This window comes from Carcharodon carcharias, chromosome 23 (assembly GCF_017639515.1).
Source record: "Carcharodon carcharias isolate sCarCar2 chromosome 23, sCarCar2.pri, whole genome shotgun sequence".
NCBI classification, from domain to species: Eukaryota; Metazoa; Chordata; class Chondrichthyes; order Lamniformes; family Lamnidae; genus Carcharodon; species Carcharodon carcharias.
The window spans coordinates 50,111,207-50,134,758 of record NC_054489.1 but is presented as its reverse complement, the minus strand read 5'-3'; the positions used below and the strand labels follow the sequence as shown (position 1 = coordinate 50,134,758).

At 43.7% G+C, this 23,552-nt stretch overlaps 1 protein-coding gene across 1 annotated transcript in view; it reads right to left on the bottom strand.

Annotated features, from left to right (window-relative positions):
- LOC121269121 (corticotropin-releasing factor receptor 1-like) overlaps positions 1–23,552 on the bottom strand; it is a 458,204-nt gene that overhangs the window by 192,963 nt on the left and 241,689 nt on the right. Inside the window, exon 7 of the mRNA XM_041173593.1 lies at positions 56–116. Within this exon, the coding sequence (XP_041029527.1) occupies positions 56–116 (61 nt within the window). The remainder of the gene's footprint in view (positions 1–55; positions 117–23,552) is intronic.

Sequence of the window (23,552 nt, the reverse complement as noted above, 5' to 3'; positions counted from 1 at the left end):
AGCTACAGGAAGTTCCCTCGAGCAAAAAGATCATCAAATATTGAGAGGAACTTACTGCTCATTTTCATAGTATAGCTTCCCGATTGACCAGGCTGTGATGATGGGGAGTGGAATACCTGCCAAAGTAGATCAGAGAACAATGTCACTCTGACACCATACCACACTACTCTTCAGCTGGTTGTTCTTTACCTTAATCGCTGATTCTCAGGATGTGCAATGATAAATACATGTTTATTGCTCAATCGTTAGTTACTCTGAGTGGGTTAACAAACCACTGTGGAGAAACATCAGGGTCCAGCATGTTCTGAAGGACTGGGGTTAGTGCTGACTAGACCAGATTGAGGTCCTTGATTGATATTGGTGAAGCAGTTCAGTCTTTATGAGAAATTGGCAGTCTTCAATGGCTGTTTTTATGTTGCCATTCCACAAAGCTGGATGTATTAAACTGGGTTCCATAACTGAGCTCTATAGCTTAGGTTGCTATCTCTCCACCATAACCCAGTCCACTAGTCTCTCAGCCATCCCTCTCTGGCATCTGACCTTCTCAGGGTTGGGGGTTGGGCGGGGGGAGGTGGTAGTGATAGATTGTGCCCAAGTTGTACATCACTTCTGCACTGGATATCTGTTATATATTAAAACAAAAGCAAAATACTTTGGATGCTGGAAATCTGAAATAAAAACAGAAAATGCTGGAAAAACTCAGCAAGTCAACAAGTGTCTGGACCATTTTATGTTAATTGTTAAGAGGGAAACAGAGTTAATATTTTCAGCCAGTATGATAACAGCATTTTCTGTTTTTATATCTGTTATATATGGTAATATCTGTATGTATCTATAAGTAACTGGGAACTACTTAGCTAGGATCCAGCAGGTTATGTGTAAGTGTTCCAGTCACGTTAGAGACTGAAGTGATATATACATAACCGGTTCAATCTGGTTTTTCTTTTGAACTGGAAAACATGGCAAAATTAACATTAAGTTTATAAAGATCAGAAACTCTTTAAGTGTGATTATTAACAACACTGGGAACCAAAAGACAAGAACACATATCATGGTGACAGCAAGTGTCCGTGAGTAAACCTGAAGCATTTTATATTAATTTAGTGTTGATCTGGAAAATCAACCCACAATAATGCCAGAAGAAAATCTTAGTGAATCCTGTGAAGGCATAAAACAAAATGTTGACCAGCACAGTGACGAATGCCCACGATGAACTGGGAAGCTGATGATGTTGTTGTAGAGGCATCAGCAAAGTTTAAACAAAAGTAGAGATTGACATTCAGTAGTTTCCTAAAAGGCACTAGCAATGAAGAGACGGTCAGCTATGTCCTTCTGTGGGCAGGGGATACAGGATTAAATTTATTTAATAGCTGGATGCTTACTGCAGAGGACAGCAAAAACCCAGCCAACAGTTTTGAAAAATTCAGCACCCATCCCTAGCCAAAATCAAATCATCGGATCTACCAGTAGGAATTTCAATGCCTCGGACATCAATTAGGCGACCTGCATGATAACTTTGCAAACACTATTAAAAAATGCAGCTAGAAAATGTAAGTTTATTGACACATAAAAAGTTGAACGGACAGGTCAATCATTGGAAAAAGATGTGCTGAACAAAAGGAGAAGGTGGTAAACGAGGCACCAGAGCTAGAGCAACAGGGCGAATGGTCAGGAAACACCCATATCCTGGGAGATGACAGAGTCTGAGAACATGATAAACATAGAATCATATTACTACATGAAATGGCTCGATGTGAAGTTCCCAGAGAAAAGTAATTCACATAAGCATTCAGATCAGTAAGAGGGTGAGAAAAGTCCACAATGATAAATCTGAAGGTGATGATTGAAGAGTAACATCATCCCATGTCGACCATACCAGAAGATTTTCTTAAAAATTTGGAAGAAAATGGGCATCCAAAGAAAGGTTCAGCAACCTGAGGAAATGTTTTAAACAGCAGCATGGAAGGATAGCAAAAGAAACTCAAGGAGCCTCTGCTGAATTACAGAATTCAAAATGAAGCAAGTAAGCTTCACAAAGAAAAGGAAAGCATGTTGAATGATCTTCACACACTACAAGGATCCATCAGATCAAAGTTTGTACCACTGGAAAATTACGAAGAGGAGCCGAATGAATTTAACGCCACTCTGAACAAACTGAAGAACCAGTTGGCAGACAAGATGCGGCAATGTTCAAGGTTCCAGGAAGATTCCAAAAGATACAAGAAGGATACAGAAGAGCCAAAGAATCAGCTGAGTGAAACAAAACAGGCATTAGAAGGAAAAGTCAATTAACTTCCCAAAATGCAAGTGGGTGATAAAGCCATGGGTAGCTGAACTCCTGAACTGAATCAAGTTGAGATTTCGCCTGAGAGAAGTCTGGCCGACTGTGAAGTCAAAATGAAGAACAAGAGTAAACTCTGTGATAGACAGAAGAACACAAGCTGGAAGGTGGTTCAGAAAAGACATGAATGACCCCTTTCACACCACTACAGGTTCAACACCTTCAGAATTACTTATGAAGCGCTGCTTTCGTATGAGACTAAGCCTAGTACTTCACAATTTGGAGGGGAAGGTAGAGAACAGTCAAGGGAATCAAAAAATGACTCATGATTTACATAGTTGGGAGCGAGAATTTACTGTTAGTGAAACAGTATTTGTACAAAACTTTGGTGGTGGATCAAGTTGGTTACCTGGTGTAATGGTTTCTGTGACCAGACCATTGTTGTACCACATAGAAGTAGAAGGCTGGACCACCCAAATACACGTGGATCATTTGAGAAGAAGGGAGATACCCCAACAAACCAATGTTCTACTTGTGGTCCCCAATGTAATTCATCAACCAAGGATAGACATACCAGATGTCTCTGTCGGAGTGGATAACGCTGAACTGCTTGTGCTTAAGGAGGCGCTTGATTTGACTGTGGTTCCAGAAACTGAAGATTCAGTAAGAGATTCTAAAGTTCCACCTGGATCAGGAAACCACCTGAGAGATTGAACTTATGATTTCATAACCCATGTATATATTCATAATGTCATGAATGTAGCTGTTCTTGTAAATACAAATTGTGAAAAAAAGTTAAAGGGGAGGGAATATAGTCACACTAGCTTTAAGGAATGTAGTGACTGCAGCTTTAAGACTTATTTGACTGTATAGTATCACATGATAATGTGGACGAATCAGCCTAAAGCACGGGAACCTTAGGAGTGGAGTTTTGTGTCTAGTTGTGGTTCTTGAAGGAAGCATGTAAATGCTGCTGAAGCTCCGTAAATAAGGCTCAGTATTTCTTATGAGAAACCTGTCTGGAAAGTCAAGTCTATAACAATAGCCATATACAAAGACTTCGAAAATATGGTGTTGTGATGCAATGTATGCCAGAAGTACAGAAAGACACAGCAAAACAAAGAGATGACAGCTACTGATACACCACCCAGACCATGGAATACTGTAGGAGTTGACTTATTCACACACAATTAAAAATGGTATCTTATAATCGCTGACTACTACTCAAACTTCCCTTTTATCCAAAAGATGAAAGACTTGAGAGCTACAGCGATCCTCTCAGCAGTACAAGTTTTGTTTGCTGAGCAAGGGATTCCTGAAAGATTAATATGTGACAATGGCAGCTGCTTCACATCCAGGAAATTAAGGAATTCTTTGAACAGTATGGCTTCATCTCCACATTATCCTCAAGTTCACAGGTTTATCGAAAGACAGGACCAGATGGTCAAAAGAACCCTTGTGAAATGTCAACAGATAAAGGAAACCCAAACCTTGCTTTTTTGTCATCTTGAACCACACTTCTCAAAAATATTAAATCCTTATGCGAGCTGTTGAAAGGACAAAGTGTACACGTGCAGGATCCAATCATGAAAGCCTAGAGCCCAGTAAAAGTTGTTGTTGAAGCCAAGACACCAAGGTCAAACATAATTGAGACTGAAACTGGTCAGCAAATGAGGAGAAACAGAGTCCATATTCAATCTACACCAGAGTTGGAAAAACAGAAAAGATCATCAACAACACCGGAAACAACAATATCCAGGGAGAAAACATTAACATTACCAGAAAATGGTACAATGTTATCAACAGTAAGCATGACACCTGCAACACTAGGGACAACACACACATCACCTATGTAGTATACCAACTAAACACTAAGAGCAACAAATGCCTTATCTACAAGATGGAGGCACAACACCTTATCATCTAAGCAATACCATGATTAAAATTTTAGAAAATAATTGAAGCTATAAAAGACTCTAAGGACGTGTTCAATTTATTTCCAAAAGCCGATTGATAATCTTTAGTTTATAGAAGTTAATGCCTGAAACAGCTACATTGATAGCGGCATTACATTTTAAAGGAAGAGGGATGTTATATATTGTTGTATTATCTATAAATAGCTCGGAACTAATGTGTTATGTGTAAGTCTTCCAGGGGGCCAGATTTCACAGCTGCAATACAGACTGAAGGGATGCATACAGCTCAATCTGTTTCTTTTCTTTTGAACCAGACAGCATGGCAAAATTAAACGTAAAGAGTTTCCAATCTTTACAAACTTTACAAAGTGTGATTATTAATTACATCTGGGAATGAAAAGACAACAAGAACACATAGCATATTGTCTGTTGTGGCTGCAGAGACCAAGTCATGAGTGGCAGTCCCTTTTGCAGCTAACACAGATGAATGGCATGGCCCAAGGTTGAGCGATGTTTTTTTCCCTTCTGTTGGGCTCTCCTTTCTCCCATCTGGTCATTTCTTTTGTCCTTTGCTTTTTCAGAGATATAAGGGTGTTCATCAGAGCAAGGGTTAATGTGGGACTGGAGAACAGTACCACTCATGCTATGACGTAGATATAGATAGTCAAATGACAGTAGACTATGTGTAGTAGAGTCTGGAAGGAGCCAGCATGGGGACAGCACCCATGCAGGGCTGTACTTGGAGATGTATATAGTTACGGGTTATGCACCATGATACAAGCCTCCAGACCTCTTAGCGAGACACCAAATAACTTCACAACAGACAATAATTTGGAAAGACAGATTGAATGGTAACGGAGGTGGGGTAGCCTTAATAACAAAGGATAACATAAAAACATTAATGAGGAAGGATCTAACCTCTGAAGACGATGAATCAGTATGGGATAGAAATTAGGAATAGCAAGAGTCAGAAAATGCTGATGGGAGTAGTTTATAGGCCCCCTAACAATAGTTATACTGTTGGGCAAAGCATTAAACAATAAATTATTAGAGATTTTAACAAAGGAAATGTAATAGTTGTGGAGATTTTAATGTTCATATAGACTGGAACAATCAAATTGGCAACCAACAAGGTATACAGGTATCTTAGATCTAGTATTGTGTAATGAAACAGGGTTAATTAATAATATCTTACTAACATGCACTGGGAAATAGTGATCATAATACCATTCAATTCTATATTAAGTTTTAAAGTGACATTCCAATCACAAACAAGATTCTTAAACTTAAACAAAGCCAGTTACATAGGTGTGAGGGGAGAACTGGCTAAGGTTAACTGGGTAAATTGACTAAAACATGTGGCAGTAAATGAACTGTGGTAACATTTAAAGGAACAATTCCAAAGTTCAACAAAAATACATGCCATTGAAAGAAAAACTCAACAAGAAGGACTCATCCGTAGCTCACTCAGGAGGTTAAGGACAGTATCAGATTAAAACCAGTAGTGAGACTGAGGATTGGGAGTATTTTAGAAACCAGCAAAGGGCCACTAAAAAGATGATAAAAAGGGAAAAATAGCATGAGAGCAACCAGCCAGAAATATAAAACCAGATTGCAAGACAGTTTATAAGTATATAAAAGGTAAGAGAGTAACCAAATTAAATGTTGACCCCTTAGAAGCAGAGACAGGGGAAACTGTCATGTTGAATGAGGAAATGACAGAGACATTGAAAAAATATTTTGGGGTCTGTCTTCACAGTAGAAGACATAAATTTCAAATCAGAAATAGTTGGGAATAGAGGGACTGAAATTAGTGAAGAAATTAATATCAGCAGAGAAAAAGTATTAGAAAAACTAAAGGTACTAAAACCCAACAAATCCCTGGGACCTGATGGCCTGGACACCAGCGTTCTAAAAGAGAGAGCTGCAAAGCAGTGGATGTGCTAGTTATGATATTCCAAAATTTCTTACATTTGGAAATGGTCCCATTAATTTGGAATTTGGCAAATGCTACAATGTTTTTCAAGAAAGGAGGGAGAAAGAAAACTGAACTGCAGGCCTGTAAGCCTAACATCAGTTGTTGGGAAAATGCTGGAATCTATTACTAAGGAAGTCTTAACAATGCACTTAGAAAAGAATAGTATGATTAGAATAAGTCAACATGGTTTACTAGAGAGAAATCCTGTTTGACGAATTTACTGGAGTTTTTGAGGATGAAAAGCTAGTAGGGTAGGTAAAGGGGAACCAGGAGATGTAGTATACTTGGATTTCCAAAAGATATTGCATAAGGAGCCACACAAAAGATTAATAGGCAAGATAAGGAAGGGCCCATCAAGTTGGGGTAATATATTAGCATGGACAGAGGACTGGTTAATGGATAAAAAGAGTGAGTATAAATGGGGCATTTTCAAGTTGGCAGGCAGTTAATAGTGGAACGCCACAAGGGTCAGTGCTGGAAACACAGCTATTTACAATCTATATTAATGACATTGATGAAGGGACAGAAAGTAAAGTACCTTGACGATACCAAGCTAGGTGGAAAGGAAAGCTGTGGGGAGGACACAGGCTGCAAAAAGATATAGACAGGTTAAGTGAATGGGCAACAAGATGGAAGATGGAGTATAACTTAGAGAAGTCTGAAATTATTCACTTTGGTCATAAGGATAAAAAATGGAATATTTTTAAAAAGGTGAGAAACTTGTAAGTGTTGATGTTCAAAGAAACTCACGTGTGCTCATATAAGAAGTGCAGAAAGTTAGCATGCAGGTGCAGCAAGCAACTAGGAAGGCAAACGGCAGGTTGGCCTTTATTGCAAGAGGGTTGGAGTATAAGAATAAAGAAGTCTTGCTACAGTTGTACAGGGTTTTGGTGAGACTGCATCAGGAGTACTATGTGCAGTTTTGGTCTCCACATTTAAGAAAGGATATACTTGCATTGGAGGCGGTACTACTAAGGTTAATTAGATTAGTCCGTGGGATGAAGGGTTTGTCCTATAATGAGAGGCTGAGTAAATTGGGTTTATATTGCCTGGCCTTTAGAAGAATGAGAGGTGATCTCATTAAAACCTAAAAAATTCTGAAGGGGCTTGATAGGGTGGACACAGAGATTGTTTCTGATGTTAGGGAATCTAAAACATGGGGGCACAGTCTCAGGATAAGGGACTGATCAGTTAGGACTGAGATGTGGAGAAATTACTTCAAAGGGTTCTGAATCATTGGAATTCTCTACTCCAGTGGCTTGTGGATGCTCCATCATTGAATATATTTAAGGCTGGGATGGACAAATTTTCAGTCTCTCAGGGAATTAAGGGTTATGGGGAGTGGACAAGAAAATGGAGTTGAAGCCCATGGTCAACCATGTTTGCATTGAATGGCAGAGCAGGCTCCATGGGATATGTGGTCTACTCCTGCTCCCATTTCTTGTGGTCTTCATGTCTACTGGGCAAAATACTTGTGGTTTCCATGCTGACTTGCTGTAGCTACATTTCAATGTCAATGTACCACTGCGATGAATGAGAGTCCCATTGTATGCAGTTAGTTTGGCTATCGTGGTTGTATCATTGATTTCCAACAATGCAGACACATATCCTTCAGGATTCTGACTGGCAAGATGTTCGCACTTGCTCCATGTTGACTTTGGCTGTGAGCGTGTTTTACCACTTTTCTTCAGGTATATGATGCTTGTAGTAATGAAAGCCTCTGATTGATTTCATCCACACATCATGTCACATTATAATGTGGAAAACTTGTTCACTTTCCAGTTGAAGATTTTTCCACTCTGAATCTTCATCCAGATCTGTCTAGCTGCCAATCTAGGTACGTGCTAGTGTTTATGTGAGTCTCTGTCGCATCAACTGTTGTTGCTGCCAATATGCTACGCATACATTTTGTTTGGCTGTATCTCATTGTAGCCTCTGGTCGCACCTCTGGACCCAAGTTTCTTACATAGACGAGCCCAATGTTTTTTACTTGAAGATCTTGGGACACAGGACAGCTTCGAGCTTGGTGCAGTAAACTGCAGTTGCCACAAAGCTTGCTACTTCAACAATACTGGTAGCTGCACCTAATGCTTGCAGGTCTTGTCCAGCCACAATGTCTTCATGTTGTCTGCCATCTTTTAGCAGCGTGTTAATATTGTGACCTTTTTTTTCTCCAAAAGATTTTTGTGGGAGGTTTTGATCGACATTGAAGCTTTAACCAGCTCCATTGTCCATTCGGACAGCTGGGCTGCTGAGAAATTGCAGTCCTTTCCCTTATCATCATAGCTGCTGACAAACTGATCAGTTGATTCCAGTATGTGGGAAATCAGCTCCAATTGGTGAATCGTGAAGTTCACTTTTATATGAAGCTGATCCTCCAGCATGTTCCACAGCTTAACAGGCTCCTTCTGATTGTCCCTAGTCCGATCCAGAGTGACTTCAAGCAACCCCTTGTTTCCAATGGCTATCTTTACATTTACCACGTGTTTATACAGCTCTGTGATGGATCAATCAAACAACATAGCTCCATCCTTTGAAGAGCTTAAATTTGGATAGGACATCTGTGGCCTTCAAATTAAGGCTGGGGAGTTTGCTATTCATCTCCTGCTGTGTAGGAGATTTGTATCCTCCTTCTTCATGGAGAGATTCACTAGTGTAGCTAATGTGTTCTTTTTTCCTCTTGTTCTGTGGCCACAGTTCAGGTTTGTTCACCTGTTTGTCATACATTTTTGTCTTTTGCATGGAACTGACACCTGAGGACACTGCAATGGCCCTGCAGCTTTTCCTGCTCAACTCAAAACAGGCTCTGCAACACATTCCTGAATCTCCCATTACTTGCTACTCCCATTACCACTGATCCTGCTAGTCCACAAATTGGATACTTGCTATTCTGCAAAGCATTATCTGTTGAGGGATTCTGCCTGCTGGGGTTTCAGTGTACATACATTGTCTTGTCTGTAGCTCGTCTTGTTGTCTTCACATTCACATCGCTGCCACCATGCTGTATTCCTATGTTTGCTTAACACTAACTTACCATTCTCACACACAGGACTGGTAAACTAGACATAGATTCAGTTTATTTGAAGATACAGTACCTGTAACTCTTTCGAGTACAAACCCGTTTCCATCTGTTTCAGATGAAGTTACATTGTTTCATAGTTTGCCATTGTGAGATTTGAACTCTTGATCTTGGGGTTACAAACCCAGTACCATAACCACTTGGCTATTTTGGCCAAGCTCATACAGTACCTGTAACTCTTTTGAGTACAAACATGTTTCCATCTGTTCCTATTCAGATGAAGTTATATTGTTTCATAGTTTGCCATTGTGAGATTTGAATTCTTGATCTTGGGGTTACAAACCCAGTACCATAACCACTTGGCTATTTAGGCCAAGCATACAGTACCTGTAACTCTTTCGAGTACAAACCTGTTTCCATCTGTTTCAGATTAAGTTACATTGTTTCATAGTTTACCATTGTGAGATTTGAACTCTTGATACTCTTTTGAGTAAACCTGTTTCCATCTGTTTCAGATGAAGTTACATTGTTTCATAGTTTTGCCATTGTGAGATTTGAACTCTTGATCTGGGGGTTACAAACCCAGTACCATAACCACTTGGCTATTTAGGCCAAGCATACAGTAACTGTAGACAGATCTAATTTGTGGGTTCAGCAACTATTAGTCACAGCTGGAACTCTACACACTCATTAGCTGCTGGTCACATGCTCGTTTGCATATTCCCTTAAAGTAATAAAGCAACACTGACCCTCTGGCACTGCTCATCTGGTACTGACCCTCCAGCATTTGATCCTTTGGCACTGACCCTCTACCGCTGACCTTCTGGCAATTACACTCTGGCACTGACTCTCCGGCACTACTCATCTGGCTCTGACCCTCCAATATGGATCCTCTGGCTTTGATACTCTGCTACTGACTCACCAGCACTATGTCATTAGCACTGACCCTCTGACACTGACATTTCAGGCAATTACCCTCTGGCACTGACCGCATTGCTTGACCCCCTGGCACTGACACTCTGCACTGCTCATCTGGTACTGACCCTTTGGCACTGACTCTCTGGCACTGATCCTCTGGCTGTGATACTTTATTGCTCACCCAGTAGCACCAACGTTCTTACACTGACCATCTCGCTGTTCCTTCACTACTGACTCCATCCCTCAGCTTGGTAACAGTCTGAGATTAAGCCTGTCTGTTTGCAACCTTGATGATGCATTTGACCCCAAGGTGGGCTTCTGACCTCATATCCTTGCCATGACTAAGGCTGTCCATTTCCATCTCTGTAATATCACCTGACATCACCTGACTCAGTCATTTGCTGCTGAAACCCCCATTCATACCTTCATTATCTCTAGGCTAGACTATTCCAATGCATTCCTGGCTGGTCTTTCACATTCTACCCTCTGTTATCCAAAACTCTGCTGCCCATGTCTTAACTCGCACCGAGTCCCGTTCCCCTACCATCCCTGTGATCACTGCCCTACATTGGCTCCTGCTCAAGCAACACCTCAATTTTAGAATTTGCATCCTTGTTTTCAAATCCTTCCTTGGCTTCACCCTCCCTATCTCTGTAATCTCCTCCAGCCCATAACCCTTCTGAGATATCTGTGCCCCTCTAACTCTGTCATCCTGTGCAACCCCAATTTTAATTTTCCACCACTGGTGGTCATGCCTGCAGCTACCTCAGGGTCAAGCTCTGGAATTCCTTCCTCTTGAGCTCCCTCCTTTAAGACACTCCTTAAAATCTACTGCTTTGACCAAGCTTTTGACCATCACTTCTAATACCTCCTTATGTGGTTCAGTGTTATAATTTGTTTCATAATTCTCCTGTTAAATACCTCGGGGTGTTTCATTGTGTTAAAGGTGATATATAAATATAAGTTCTGATCTTCTGGCACTGACCCTCTGACATTGATCATCCACCTTGTCTCTGCAGCACTGACCCTGGGCACCAATTCTCTGTCACTGACTGTCTGACTGACACTCTGGCACTGATCTTCTAGCCATGATACTCAAGCATTGGCCATTTGGCACTGTCTATCTGGCACTGCTCATCCAATGCTGGCTCATTGGCACTGAATCGCTGGTACTAACTCTCCGTCAATTTCTTTTGGGACTGAACCAAAATGAACACACACCCCAAAACCTACATCCACCCCAATGCCCAGTACTTACACTCTGGCACTGAATGTCCAGCACTAAACTTTCAGCACTCATTTGCATCGATAACCCTGCAATACTGACCCGCCCCAAAACTGAACCCCTGGCCCACTCCATCTGGCAAAGACCCTCCAGCACTGACCCTGCTACACTGCAGCAACACAGATCCACCAGCAATGACCAACTGATGCAAGAGGGATGACCCTGTGCCACTGATCTTGTGCGGCTGTCAGTTTTGACCCTGTGGCACTGATCCTGTGTCACTATCAGTGTTGATCCTCTGGCACAGATCTTGTGTCACTATCAGTGTTGATCCTATGACACTGATCCTGTGTCACTATCAGTGTTGATCCTCGGGCACTGATCCTGTGTTACTATCAGTGTTGATCCTCTGGCACTGATCCTGTGTCACTATCAGTGTTGATCCTCTGGCACTGATCCTGTATCACTATCAGTGTTGATCCTCTGACACTGATCCTGTGTCACTATCAGTGTTGATCCTCTGGCACTGATCCTGTGTCACTATCAGTTTTGACACTCTGGCACTGATCCTGTGTCACTATCAGTGTTGATCCTCTGGCACTGATCCTGTGTCACTATTAGTGTTGATCCTCTGGCACTGATCCTGTGTCACTATCAGTGTTGACCCTCTGACACTTATCCTGTGTCACTATCAGTGTTGATCCTCTGACACTGATCCTGTGTCACTATCAGTGTTGATCCTCTGGCACTGATCCTATGTCACTGTCAGTGATGATCCTCTGACACTGATCCTGTGTCACTATCAGTGTTGATCCTCTGACATTGATCCTGTATCACTATCAGTGTTGATCCTCTGGCACTGATACTGTGTCACTATCAGTGTTGATCCTCTGGCACTGATCCTGTGTCACTATCAGTGTTGACCCTCTGACAGTGATCCTGTGTCACTATCAGTGTTGACCCTCTGGCACTTATCCTGTGTCACTATCAGTGTTGATCCTCTGGCACTGATCCTGTGTCACTATCAGTGTTGATCCTCTGACACTGATCCTATGTCATTATCAGTGTTGATCCTCTGGCACTGATACTGTGTCAATATCAGTTTTGACCCTCTGACACTGATCCTGTGTCACTATCAGTGTTGATCCTCTGGCACTGATCCTGTTTCACTATCAGTGTTGATCCTCTGGCACTGCTCTTGTGTCACTAGCAGTGTTGATCCTCTGGCACTGATCCTGTGACACTATCTGTTTTGATCCTCTGACACTGATCCTGTGTCACTACCAGTGTTGTTCCTCTGGCACTGATCCTGTGTCACTATCAGTGCTGACCCTCTGACACTGATCCTATGGCACTATCAGTGTTGACCCTCTGACACTGATCCTCTCTCACTATCAGTGTTGATCCTCTGGCACTGATCCTGTATCACCATCAGTTTTGACCCTCTGGCACTGATCCTGTGTCACTATCAGTGTTGATCCTCTGACACTGATCCTGTGTCACTATCAGTGTCGATCCTCTGACACTAATCCTGTCTCACTATCAGTGTTGATCCTCTGGCACTGATCCTGTGTCACTATCAGTGCTGATCCTCTGACACTGATCCTCTGTCACTATCAGTTTTGACCGTCTGGCACTGATCCATTGTCACTATCAGTGTTGATCCTCTGACACTGATCCTGTGTCACTATCAGTGTTGATCCTCTGACACTGATCCTGTGTCACTATCAGTGTTGATCCTCTGCACTGATCCTGTGTCACTAGCAGTGTTGATCCTCTGACACTGATCCTGTGTCACTATCAGTGCTGATCCTCTGACACTGATCCTGTATCACTATCAGTGTTGATCCTCTGACACTGATCCTGTATCACTATCAGTGTTGATCCTCTGGCACTGATCCTGTGTCACTATCAGTGTTGATCCTCTGACACTGATCCTGTGTCACTATCAGTTTTGACCCTCTGACACTGATCCTGTGTCACTATCAGTGTTGATCCTCTGACACTGATCCTGTATCACTATCAGTTTTGACCCTCTGACACTGATCCTGTGTCACTATCAGTGTTGATCCTCTGGCACTGATCCTGTGTCACTATCAGTGTTGATCCTCTGACACTGATCCTGTATCAATATCAGTGTTGACCCTCTGACACTGATCCTGTATCACTATCAGTGTTGATCCTCTGACACTGATCCTGTGTCAGTATCAGTTTTGACACTCTGGCACTGATCCTGTGTCACTATCAGTGTTGATCCTCTGGCACTGATCCTGTGTCACTATTAGTGTTGATCCTCTGGCACTGATCCTGTGTCACTATCAGTGTTGACCCTCTGACACTTATCCTGTGTCACTATCAGTGTTGATCCTCTGACACTGATCCTGTGTCACTATCAGTGTTGATCCTCTGGCACTGATCCTATGTCACTGTCAGTGATGATCCTCTGACACTGATCCTGTGTCACTATCAGTGTTGATCCTCTGACATTGATCCTGTATCACTATCAGTGTTGATCCTCTGGCACTGATACTGTGTCACTATCAGTGTTGATCCTCTGGCACTGATCCTGTGTCACTATCAGTGTTGACCCTCTGACAGTGATCCTGTGTCACTATCAGTGTTGACCCTCTGGCACTTATCCTGTGTCACTATCAGTGTTGATCCTCTGGCACTGATCCTGTGTCACTATCAGTGTTGATCCTCTGACACTGATCCTATGTCATTATCAGTGTTGATCCTCTGGCACTGATACTGTGTCAATATCAGTTTTGACCGTCTGACACTGATCCTGTGTCACTATCAGTGTTGATCCTCTGGCACTGATCCTGTTTCACTATCAGTGTTGATCCTCTGGCACTGATCTTGTGTCACTACCAGTGTTGTTCCTCTGGCACTGATCCTGTGTCACTATCAGTGCTGACACTCTGACACTGATCCTATGGCACTATCAGTGTTGACCCTCTGACACTGATCCTCTCTCACTATCAGTGTTGATCCTCTAGCACTGATCTTGTGTCCCTAGCAGTGTTGATCCTCTGGTACTGATCCTGTGTCACTATCAGTGTTGATCCTCTGACACTGATCCTGTGTCACTATCAGTGTTGATCTTCTGGCACTGCTCTTGTGTCACTAGCAGTGTTGATCCTCTGGCACTGATCCTGTGACACTATCAGTGTTGTTCCTCTGACACTGATCCTGTGTCACTATCAGTTTTGACCCTCTGACACTGATCCTGTGTCACTATCAGTTTTGACCCTCTGACACTGATCCTGTGTCACTATCAGTGTTGATCCTCTGGCACAGATCCTGTATCACTATTAGTATTGATCCTCTGACACTGATCCTGTGTCACTAGCAGTGTTGATCCTCTGGCACTGATCCTGTGTCACTATCACTGTTGATCCTCTGATACTAACCCTGTGTTACTATCAGTGTTGTTCCTCTGGCACTGATCCTGTATCACTATCAGTGTTGATCCTCTGACACTGATCCTGTGTCACTATCAGTGTTGATCCTCTGGCACTGATCCTGTGTCACTATCAGTGTTGATCCTCTGACACTGATCCTGTGTCACTAGCAGTGTTGACCCTCTGACACTGATCCTGTGTCACTATCAGTGTTGATCCTCTGACACTGATCCTCTGTCACTATCAGTGTTGATCCTCTGACACTGATCCTGTGTCACTATCAGTGTTGATACTCTGCACTGATCCTGTGTCACTATCAGTGTTGATCCTCTGACACTGATCCTGTGTCACTATCAGTGCTGATCCTCTGACACTGATCCTGTATCACTATCAGTGTTGATCCTCTGACACTGATCCTGTATCACTATCAGTGTTGATCCTCTGGCACTGATCCTGTGTCACTATCAGTGTTGATCCTATGACACTGATCCTGTGCCACTATCAGTTTTGACCCTCTGACACTGATCCCGTGTCACTATCAGTGCTGATCCTATGACACTGATCCTGTATCACTATCAGTTTTGACCCTATTACACTGATCCTGTGTCACTATCAGTGTTGATCCTCTGGCACAGATCCTGTGTCACTATCAGTGTTGATCCTCTGACACTGATCCTGTATCAATATCAGTGTTGACCCTCTGACACTGATCCTGTATCACTATCAGTGTTGACCCTTTGACACTGATCCTGTGTCAGTATCAGTGTTGATCCTCTGACACTGATCCTGTGTCACTATCAGTGTTGACCCTCTGACACTGATCTTGTGTCACTAGCAGTGTTGATCCTCTGACACTGATCCTGTGTCACTATCAGTGTTGACCCTCTGACACTGATCCTGTGTCACTATCAGTTTTGACCCTCTGACACTGATCCTGTGTCACTATCAGTTTTGACCCTCTGACACTGATCCTGTGTCACTATCAGTGTTGATCCTCTGGCACAGATCCTGTATCACTATCAGTATTGATCCTCTGACACAGATCCTGTATCACTATTAGTATTGATCCTCTGACACTGAACCTGAGTCACTAGCAGTGTTGATCCTCTGGCACTGATCCTGTGTCACTATCACTGTTGATCCTCTGATACTAACCCTGTGTTACTATCAGTGTTGTTCCTCTGGCACTGATCCTGTATCACTATCAGTGTTGATCCTCTGACACTGATCCTGTGTCACTATCAGTGTTGATCCTCTGACACTGATCCTGTGTCACTATCAGTGTTGATCCTCTGACACTGATCCTGTGTCACTAGCAGTGTTGACCCTCTGACACTGATCCTGTGTCACTATCAGTGTTGATCCTCTGACACTGATCCTCTGTCACTATCAGTGTTGATCCTCTGACACTGATCCTGTGTCAGTATCAGTGTTGATCCTCTGACACTGATCCTGTGTCACTATCAGTGTTGACCCTCTGACACTGATCCTGTGTCACTAGCAGTGTTGATCCTCTGACACTGATCCTGTGTCACTATCAGTGTTGACCCTCTGACACTGATCCTGTGTCACTATCAGTTTTGACCCTCTGACACTGATCCTGTGTCACTATCAGTTTTGACCCTCTGACACTGATCCTCTCTCACTATCAGTGTTGATCCTCTGGCACTGATCCTGTATCACCATCAGTTTTGACCCTCTGGCACTGATCCTGTGTCACTATCAGTGTTGATCCTCTGACACTGATCCTGTGTCACTATCAGTGTCGATCCTCTGACACTAATCCTGTCTCACTATCAGTGTTGATCCTCTGGCACTGATCCTGTGTCACTATCAGTGCTGATCCTCTGACACTGATCCTCTGTCACTATCAGTTTTGACCGTCTGGCACTGATCCATTGTCACTATCAGTGTTGATCCTCTGACACTGATCCTGTGTCACTATCAGTGTTGATCCTCTGACACTGATCCTGTGTCACTATCAGTGTTGATACTCTGCACTGATCCTGTGTCACTAGCAGTGTTGATCCTCTGACACTGATCCTGTGTCACTATCAGTGCTGATCCTCTGACACTGATCCTGTATCACTATCAGTGTTGATCCTCTGACACTGATCCTGTATCACTATCAGTGTTGATCCTCTGGCACTGATCCTGTGTCACTATCAGTGTTGATCCTATGACACTGATCCTGTGCCACTATCAGTTTTGACCCTCTGACACTGATCCCATGTCACTATCAGTGTTGATCCTATGACACTGATCCTGTATCACTATCAGTTTTGACCCTATTACACTGATCCTGTGTCACTATCAGTGTTGATCCTCTGGCACTGATCCTGTGTCACTATCAGTGTTGATCCTCTGACACTGATCCTGTATCAATATCAGTGTTGACCCTCTGACACTGATCCTGTATCACTATCAGTGTTGACCCTTTGACACTGATCCTGTGTCAGTATCAGTGTTGATCCTCTGACACTGATCCTGTGTCACTATCAGTGTTGACCCTCTGACACTGATCTTGTGTCACTAGCAGTGTTGATCCTCTGACACTGATCCTGTGTCACTATCAGTGTTGACCCTCTGACACTGATCCTGTGTCACTATCAGTTTTGACCCTCTGACACTGATCCTGTGTCACTATCAGTTTTGACCCTCTGACACTGATCCTGTGTCACTATCAGTGTTGATCCTCTGGCACAGATCCTGTATCACTATCAGTATTGATCCTCTGACACAGATCCTGTATCACTATTAGTATTGATCCTCTGACACTGATCCTGTGTCACTAGCAGTGTTGATCCTCTGGCACTGATCCTGTGGCACTATCACTGTTGATCCTCTGATACTAACCCTGTGTTACTATCAGTGTTGTTCCTCTGGCACTGATCCTGTATCACTATCAGTGTTGATCCTCTGACACTGATCCTGTGTCACTATCAGTGTTGATCCTCTGACACTGATCCTGTGTCACTATCAGTGTTGATCCTCTGACACTGATCCTGTGTCACTAGCAGTGTTGACCCTCTGACACTGATCCTGTGTCACTATCAGTGTTGATCCTCTGACACTGATCCTCTGTCACTATCAGTGTTGATCCTCTGACACTGATCCTGTGTCAGTATCAGTGTTGATCCTCTGACACTGATCCTGTGTCACTATCAGTGTTGACCCTCTGACACTGATCCTGTGTCACTAGCAGTGTTGATCCTCTGACACTGATCCTGTGTCACTATCAGTGTTGACCCTCTGACACTGATCCTGTGTCACTATCAGTTTTGACCCTCTGACACTGATCCTGTGTCACTATCAGTTTTGACCCTCTGACACTGATCCTGTGTCACTATCAGTGTTGATCCTCTGGCACAGATCCTGTATCACTATCAGTATTGATCCTCTGACACTGATCCTGTGTCACTAGCAGTGTTGATCCTCTGGCACTGATCCTGTGTCACTATCAGTGTTGATCCTCTGGCACAGATCCTGTATCACTATCAGTATTGATCCTCTGACACTGATCCTGTGTCACTAGCAGTGTTGATCCTCTGGCACTGATCCTGTGTCACTATCAGTGTTGACCCTCTGACACTGATCCTGTATCACTATCAGTGTTGACCCGCTGACACTGATCCTGTGTCAGTATCAGTGTTGATCCTCTGACACTGATCCTGTGTCACTATCAATGTTGACCCTCTGACACTGATCCTGTGTCAATATCAGTGTTGATCCTCTGACACTGATCCTGTGTCACTATCAGTTTTGACCCTCTGACACTGATCCTGTGTCACTATCAGTTTTGACCCTCTGACACTGATCCTGTGTCACTATCAGTTTTGACCCTCTGACACTGATCCTGTGTCACTATCAGTTTTGACCCTCTGACACTGATCCTGTGTCACTATCAGTTTTGACCCTCTGACACTGATCCTGTGTCACTATCAGTGTTGATCCTCTGGCACAGATCCTGTATCACTATTAGTATTGATCCTCTGACACTGATCCTGTGTCACTAGCAGTGTTGATCCTCTGGCACTGATCCTGTGTCACTATCACTGTTGATCCTCTGATACTAACCCTGTGTTACTATCAGTGTTGTTCCTCTGGCACTGATCCTGTCTCACTATCAGTGTTGATCCTCTGACACTGATCCTGTGTCACTATCAGTGTTGACCCTCTGGCACTGATCCTGTGTCACTATCAGTGTTGATCCTCTGGCACAGATCCTGTGTCACTATCAGTGTTGATCCTCTGACACTGATCCTGTGTCACTATCAGTGTTGATCCTCTGACACTGATCCTGTGTCACTATCAGTGCTGATCCTCTGACACTGATCCTCTGTCACTATCAGTTTTGACCGTCTGGCACTGATCCATTGTCACTATCAGTGTTGATCCTCTGACACTGATCCTGTGTCACTATCAGTGTTGATCCTCTGACACTGATCCTGTGTCACTATCAGTGTTGATACTCTGCACTGATCCTGTGTCACTAGCAGTGTTGATCCTCTGACACTGATCCTGTGTCACTATCAGTGCTGATCCTCTGACACTGATCCTGTATCACTATCAGTGTTGATCCTCTGACACTGATCCTGTATCACTATCAGCGTTGATCCTCTGGCACTGATCCTGTGTCACTATCAGTGTTGATCCTATGACACTGATCCTGTGCCACTATCAGTTTTGACCCTCTGACACTGATCCCGTGTCACTATCAGTGTTGATCCTATGACACTGATCCTGTATCACTATCAGTTTTGACCCTATTACACTGATCCTGTGTCACTATCAGTGTTGATCCTCTGGCACTGATCCTGTGTCACTATCAGTGTTGATCCTCTGACACTGATCCTGTATCAATATCAGTGTTGACCCTCTGACACGGATCCTGTATCACTATCAGTGTTGATCCTCTGGCACTGATCCTGTGTCACTATCAGTTTTGACACTCTGGCACTGATCCTGTGTCACTATCAGTGTTGATCCTCTGGCACTGATCCTGTGTCACTATTAGTGTTGATCCTCTGGCACTGATCCTGTGTCACTATCAGTGTTGACCCTCTGACACTTATCCTGTGTCACTATCAGTGTTGATCCTCTGACACTGATCCTGTGTCACTATCAGTGTTGATCCTCTGGCACTGATCCTATGTCACTGTCAGTGATGATCCTCTGACACTGATCCTGTGTCACTATCAGTGTTGATCCTCTGACACTGATCCTGTATCACTATCAGTGTTGATCCTCTGGCACTGATACTGTGTCACTATCAGTGTTGATCCTCTGGCACTGATCCTGTGTCACTATCAGTGTTGACCCTCTGACAGTGATCCTGTGTCACTATCAGTGTTGACCCTCTGGCACTTATCCTGTGTCACTATCAGTGTTGATCCTCTGGCACTGATCCTGTGTCACTATCAGTGTTGATCCTCTGACACTGATCCTTTGTCACTATCAGTGTTGATCCTCTGGCACTGATACTGTGTCAATATCAGTTTTGACCGTCTGACACTGATCCTGTGTCACTATCAGTGTTGATCCTCTGGCACTGCTCTTGTGTCACTATCAGTGTTGATCCTCTGGCACTGATCCTGTGTCACTACCAGTGTTGTTCCTCTGGCACTGATCCTGTGTCACTATCAGTGCTGACACTCTGACACTGATCCTATGGCACTATCAGTGTTGACCCTCTGACACTGATCCTCTCTCACTATCAGTGTTGATCCTCTGGCACTGATCTTGTGTCCCTAGCAGTGTTGATCCTCTGGTACTGATCCTGTGTCACTATCAGTGTTGATCCTCTGACACTGATCCTGTGTCACTATCAGTGTTGATCTTCTGGCACTGCTCTTGTGTCACTAGCAGTGTTGATCCTCTGGCACTGATCCTGTGACACTATCAGTTTTGATCCTCTGACACTGATCCTGTGTCACTACCAGTGTTGTTCCTCTGGCACTGATCCTGTGTCACTATCAGTGCTGACCCTCTGACACTGATCCTATGGCACTATCAGTGTTGACCCTCTGACACTGATCCTCTCTCACTATCAGTGTTGATCCTCTGGCACTGATCCTGTATCACCATCAGTTTTGACCCTCTGGCACTGATCCTGTGTCACTATCAGTGTTGATCCTCTGACACTGATCCTGTGTCACTATCAGTGTTGATCCTCTGACACTAATCCTGTCTCACTATCAGTGTTGATCCTCTGGCACTGATCCTGTGTCACTATCAGTGCTGATCCTCTGACACTGATCCTCTGTCACTATCAGTTTTGACCGTCTGGCACTGATCCATTGTCACTATCAGTGTTGATCCTCTGACACTGATCCTGTGTCACTATCAGTGTTGATCCTCTGACACTGATCCTGTGTCACTATCAGTGTTGATACTCTGCACTGATCCTGTGTCACTAGCAGTGTTGATCCTCTGACACTGATCCTGTGTCACTATCAGTGCTGATCCTCTGACACTGATCCTGTATCACTATCAGTGTTGATCCTCTGACACTGATCCTGTATCACTATCAGTGTTGATCCTCTGGCACTGATCCTGTGTCACTATCAGTGTTGATCCTATGACACTGATCCTGTGCCACTATCAGTTTTGACCCTCTGACACTGATCCCGTGTCACTATCAGTGCTGATCCTATGACACTGATCCTGTATCACTATCAGTTTTGACCCTATTACACTGATCCTGTGTCACTATCAGTGTTGATCCTCTGGCACTGATCCTGTGTCACTATCAGTGTTGATCCTCTGACACTGATCCTGTATCAATATCAGTGTTGACCCTCTGACACTGATCCTGTATCACTATCAGTGTTGACCCTTTGACACTGATCCTGTGTCAGTATCAGTGTTGATCCTCTGACACTGATCCTGTGTCACTATCAGTGTTGACCCTCTGACACTGATCTTGTGTCACTAGCAGTGTTGATCCTCTGACACTGATCCTGTGTCACTATCAGTGTTGACCCTCTGACACTGATCCTGTGTCACTATCAGTTTTGACCCTCTGACACTGATCCTGTGTCACTATCAGTTTTGACCCTCTGACACTGATCCTGTGTCACTATCAGTGTTGATCCTCTGGCACAGATCCTGTATCACTATCAGTATTGATCCTCTGACACAGATCCTGTATCACTATTAGTATTGATCCTCTGACACTGATCCTGTGTCACTAGCAGTGTTGATCCTCTGGCACTGATCCTGTGTCACTATCACTGTTGATCCTCTGATACTAACCCTGTGTTACTATCAGTGTTGTTCCTCTGGCACTGATCCTGTATCACTATCAGTGTTGATCCTCTGACACTGATCCTGTGTCACTATCAGTGTTGATCCTCTGACACTGATCCTGTGTCACTATCAGTGTTGATCCTCTGACACTGATCCTGTGTCACTAGCAGTGTTGACCCTCTGACACTGATCCTGTGTCACTATCAGTGTTGATCCTCTGACACTGATCCTCTGTCACTATCAGTGTTGATCCTCTGACACTGATCCTGTGTCAGTATCAGTGTTGATCCTCTGACACTGATCCTGTGTCACTATCAGTGTTGACCCTCTGACACTGATCCTGTGTCACTAGCAGTGTTGATCCTCTGACACTGATCCTGTGTCACTATCAGTGTTGACCCTCTGACACTGATCCTGTGTCACTATCAGTTTTGACCCTCTGACACTGATCCTGTGTCACTATCAGTTTTGACCCTCTGACACTGATCCTCTCTCACTATCAGTGTTGATCCTCTGGCACTGATCCTGTATCACTATCAGTGTTGACCCTCTGACACTGATCCTGTGTCACTATCAGTGTTGATCCTCTGACACTGATCCTGTGTCACTATCAGTGTCGATCCTCTGACACTAATCCTGTCTCACTATCAGTGTTGATCCTCTGGCACTGATCCTGTGTCACTATCAGTGCTGATCCTCTGACACTGATCCTCTGTCACTATCAGTTTTGACCGTCTGGCACTGATCCATTGTCACTATCAGTGTTGATCCTCTGACACTGATCCTGTGTCACTATCAGTGTTGATCCTCTGACACTGATCCTGTGTCACTATCAGTGTTGATACTCTGCACTGATCCTGTGTCACTAGCAGTGTTGATCCTCTGACACTGATCCTGTGTCACTATCAGTGCTGATCCTCTGACACTGATCCTGTATCACTATCAGTGTTGATCCTCTGACACTGATCCTGTATCACTATCAGTGTTGATCCTCTGGCACTGATCCTGTGTCACTATCAGTGTTGATCCTATGACACTGATCCTGTGCCACTATCAGTTTTGACCCTCTGACACTGATCCCGTGTCACTATCAGTGTTGATCCTATGACACTGATCCTGTATCACTATCAGTTTTGACCCTATTACACTGATCCTGTGTCACTATCAGTGTTGATCCTCTGGCACTGATCCTGTGTCACTATCAGTGTTGATCCTCTGACACTGATCCTGTATCAATATCAGTGTTGACCCTCTGACACGGATCCTGTATCACTATCAGTGTTGACCCTTTGACACTGATCCTGTGTCAGTATCAGTGTTGATCCTCTGACACTGATCCTGTGTCACTATCAGTGTTGACCCTCTGACACTGATCTTGTGTCACTAGCAGTGTTGATCCTCTGACACTGATCCTGTGTCACTATCAGTGTTGACCCTCTGACACTGATCCTGTGTCACTATCAGTTTTGACCCTCTGACACTGATCCTGTGTCACTATCAGTTTTGACCCTCTGACACTGATCCTGTGTCACTATCAGTGTTGATCCTCTGGCACAG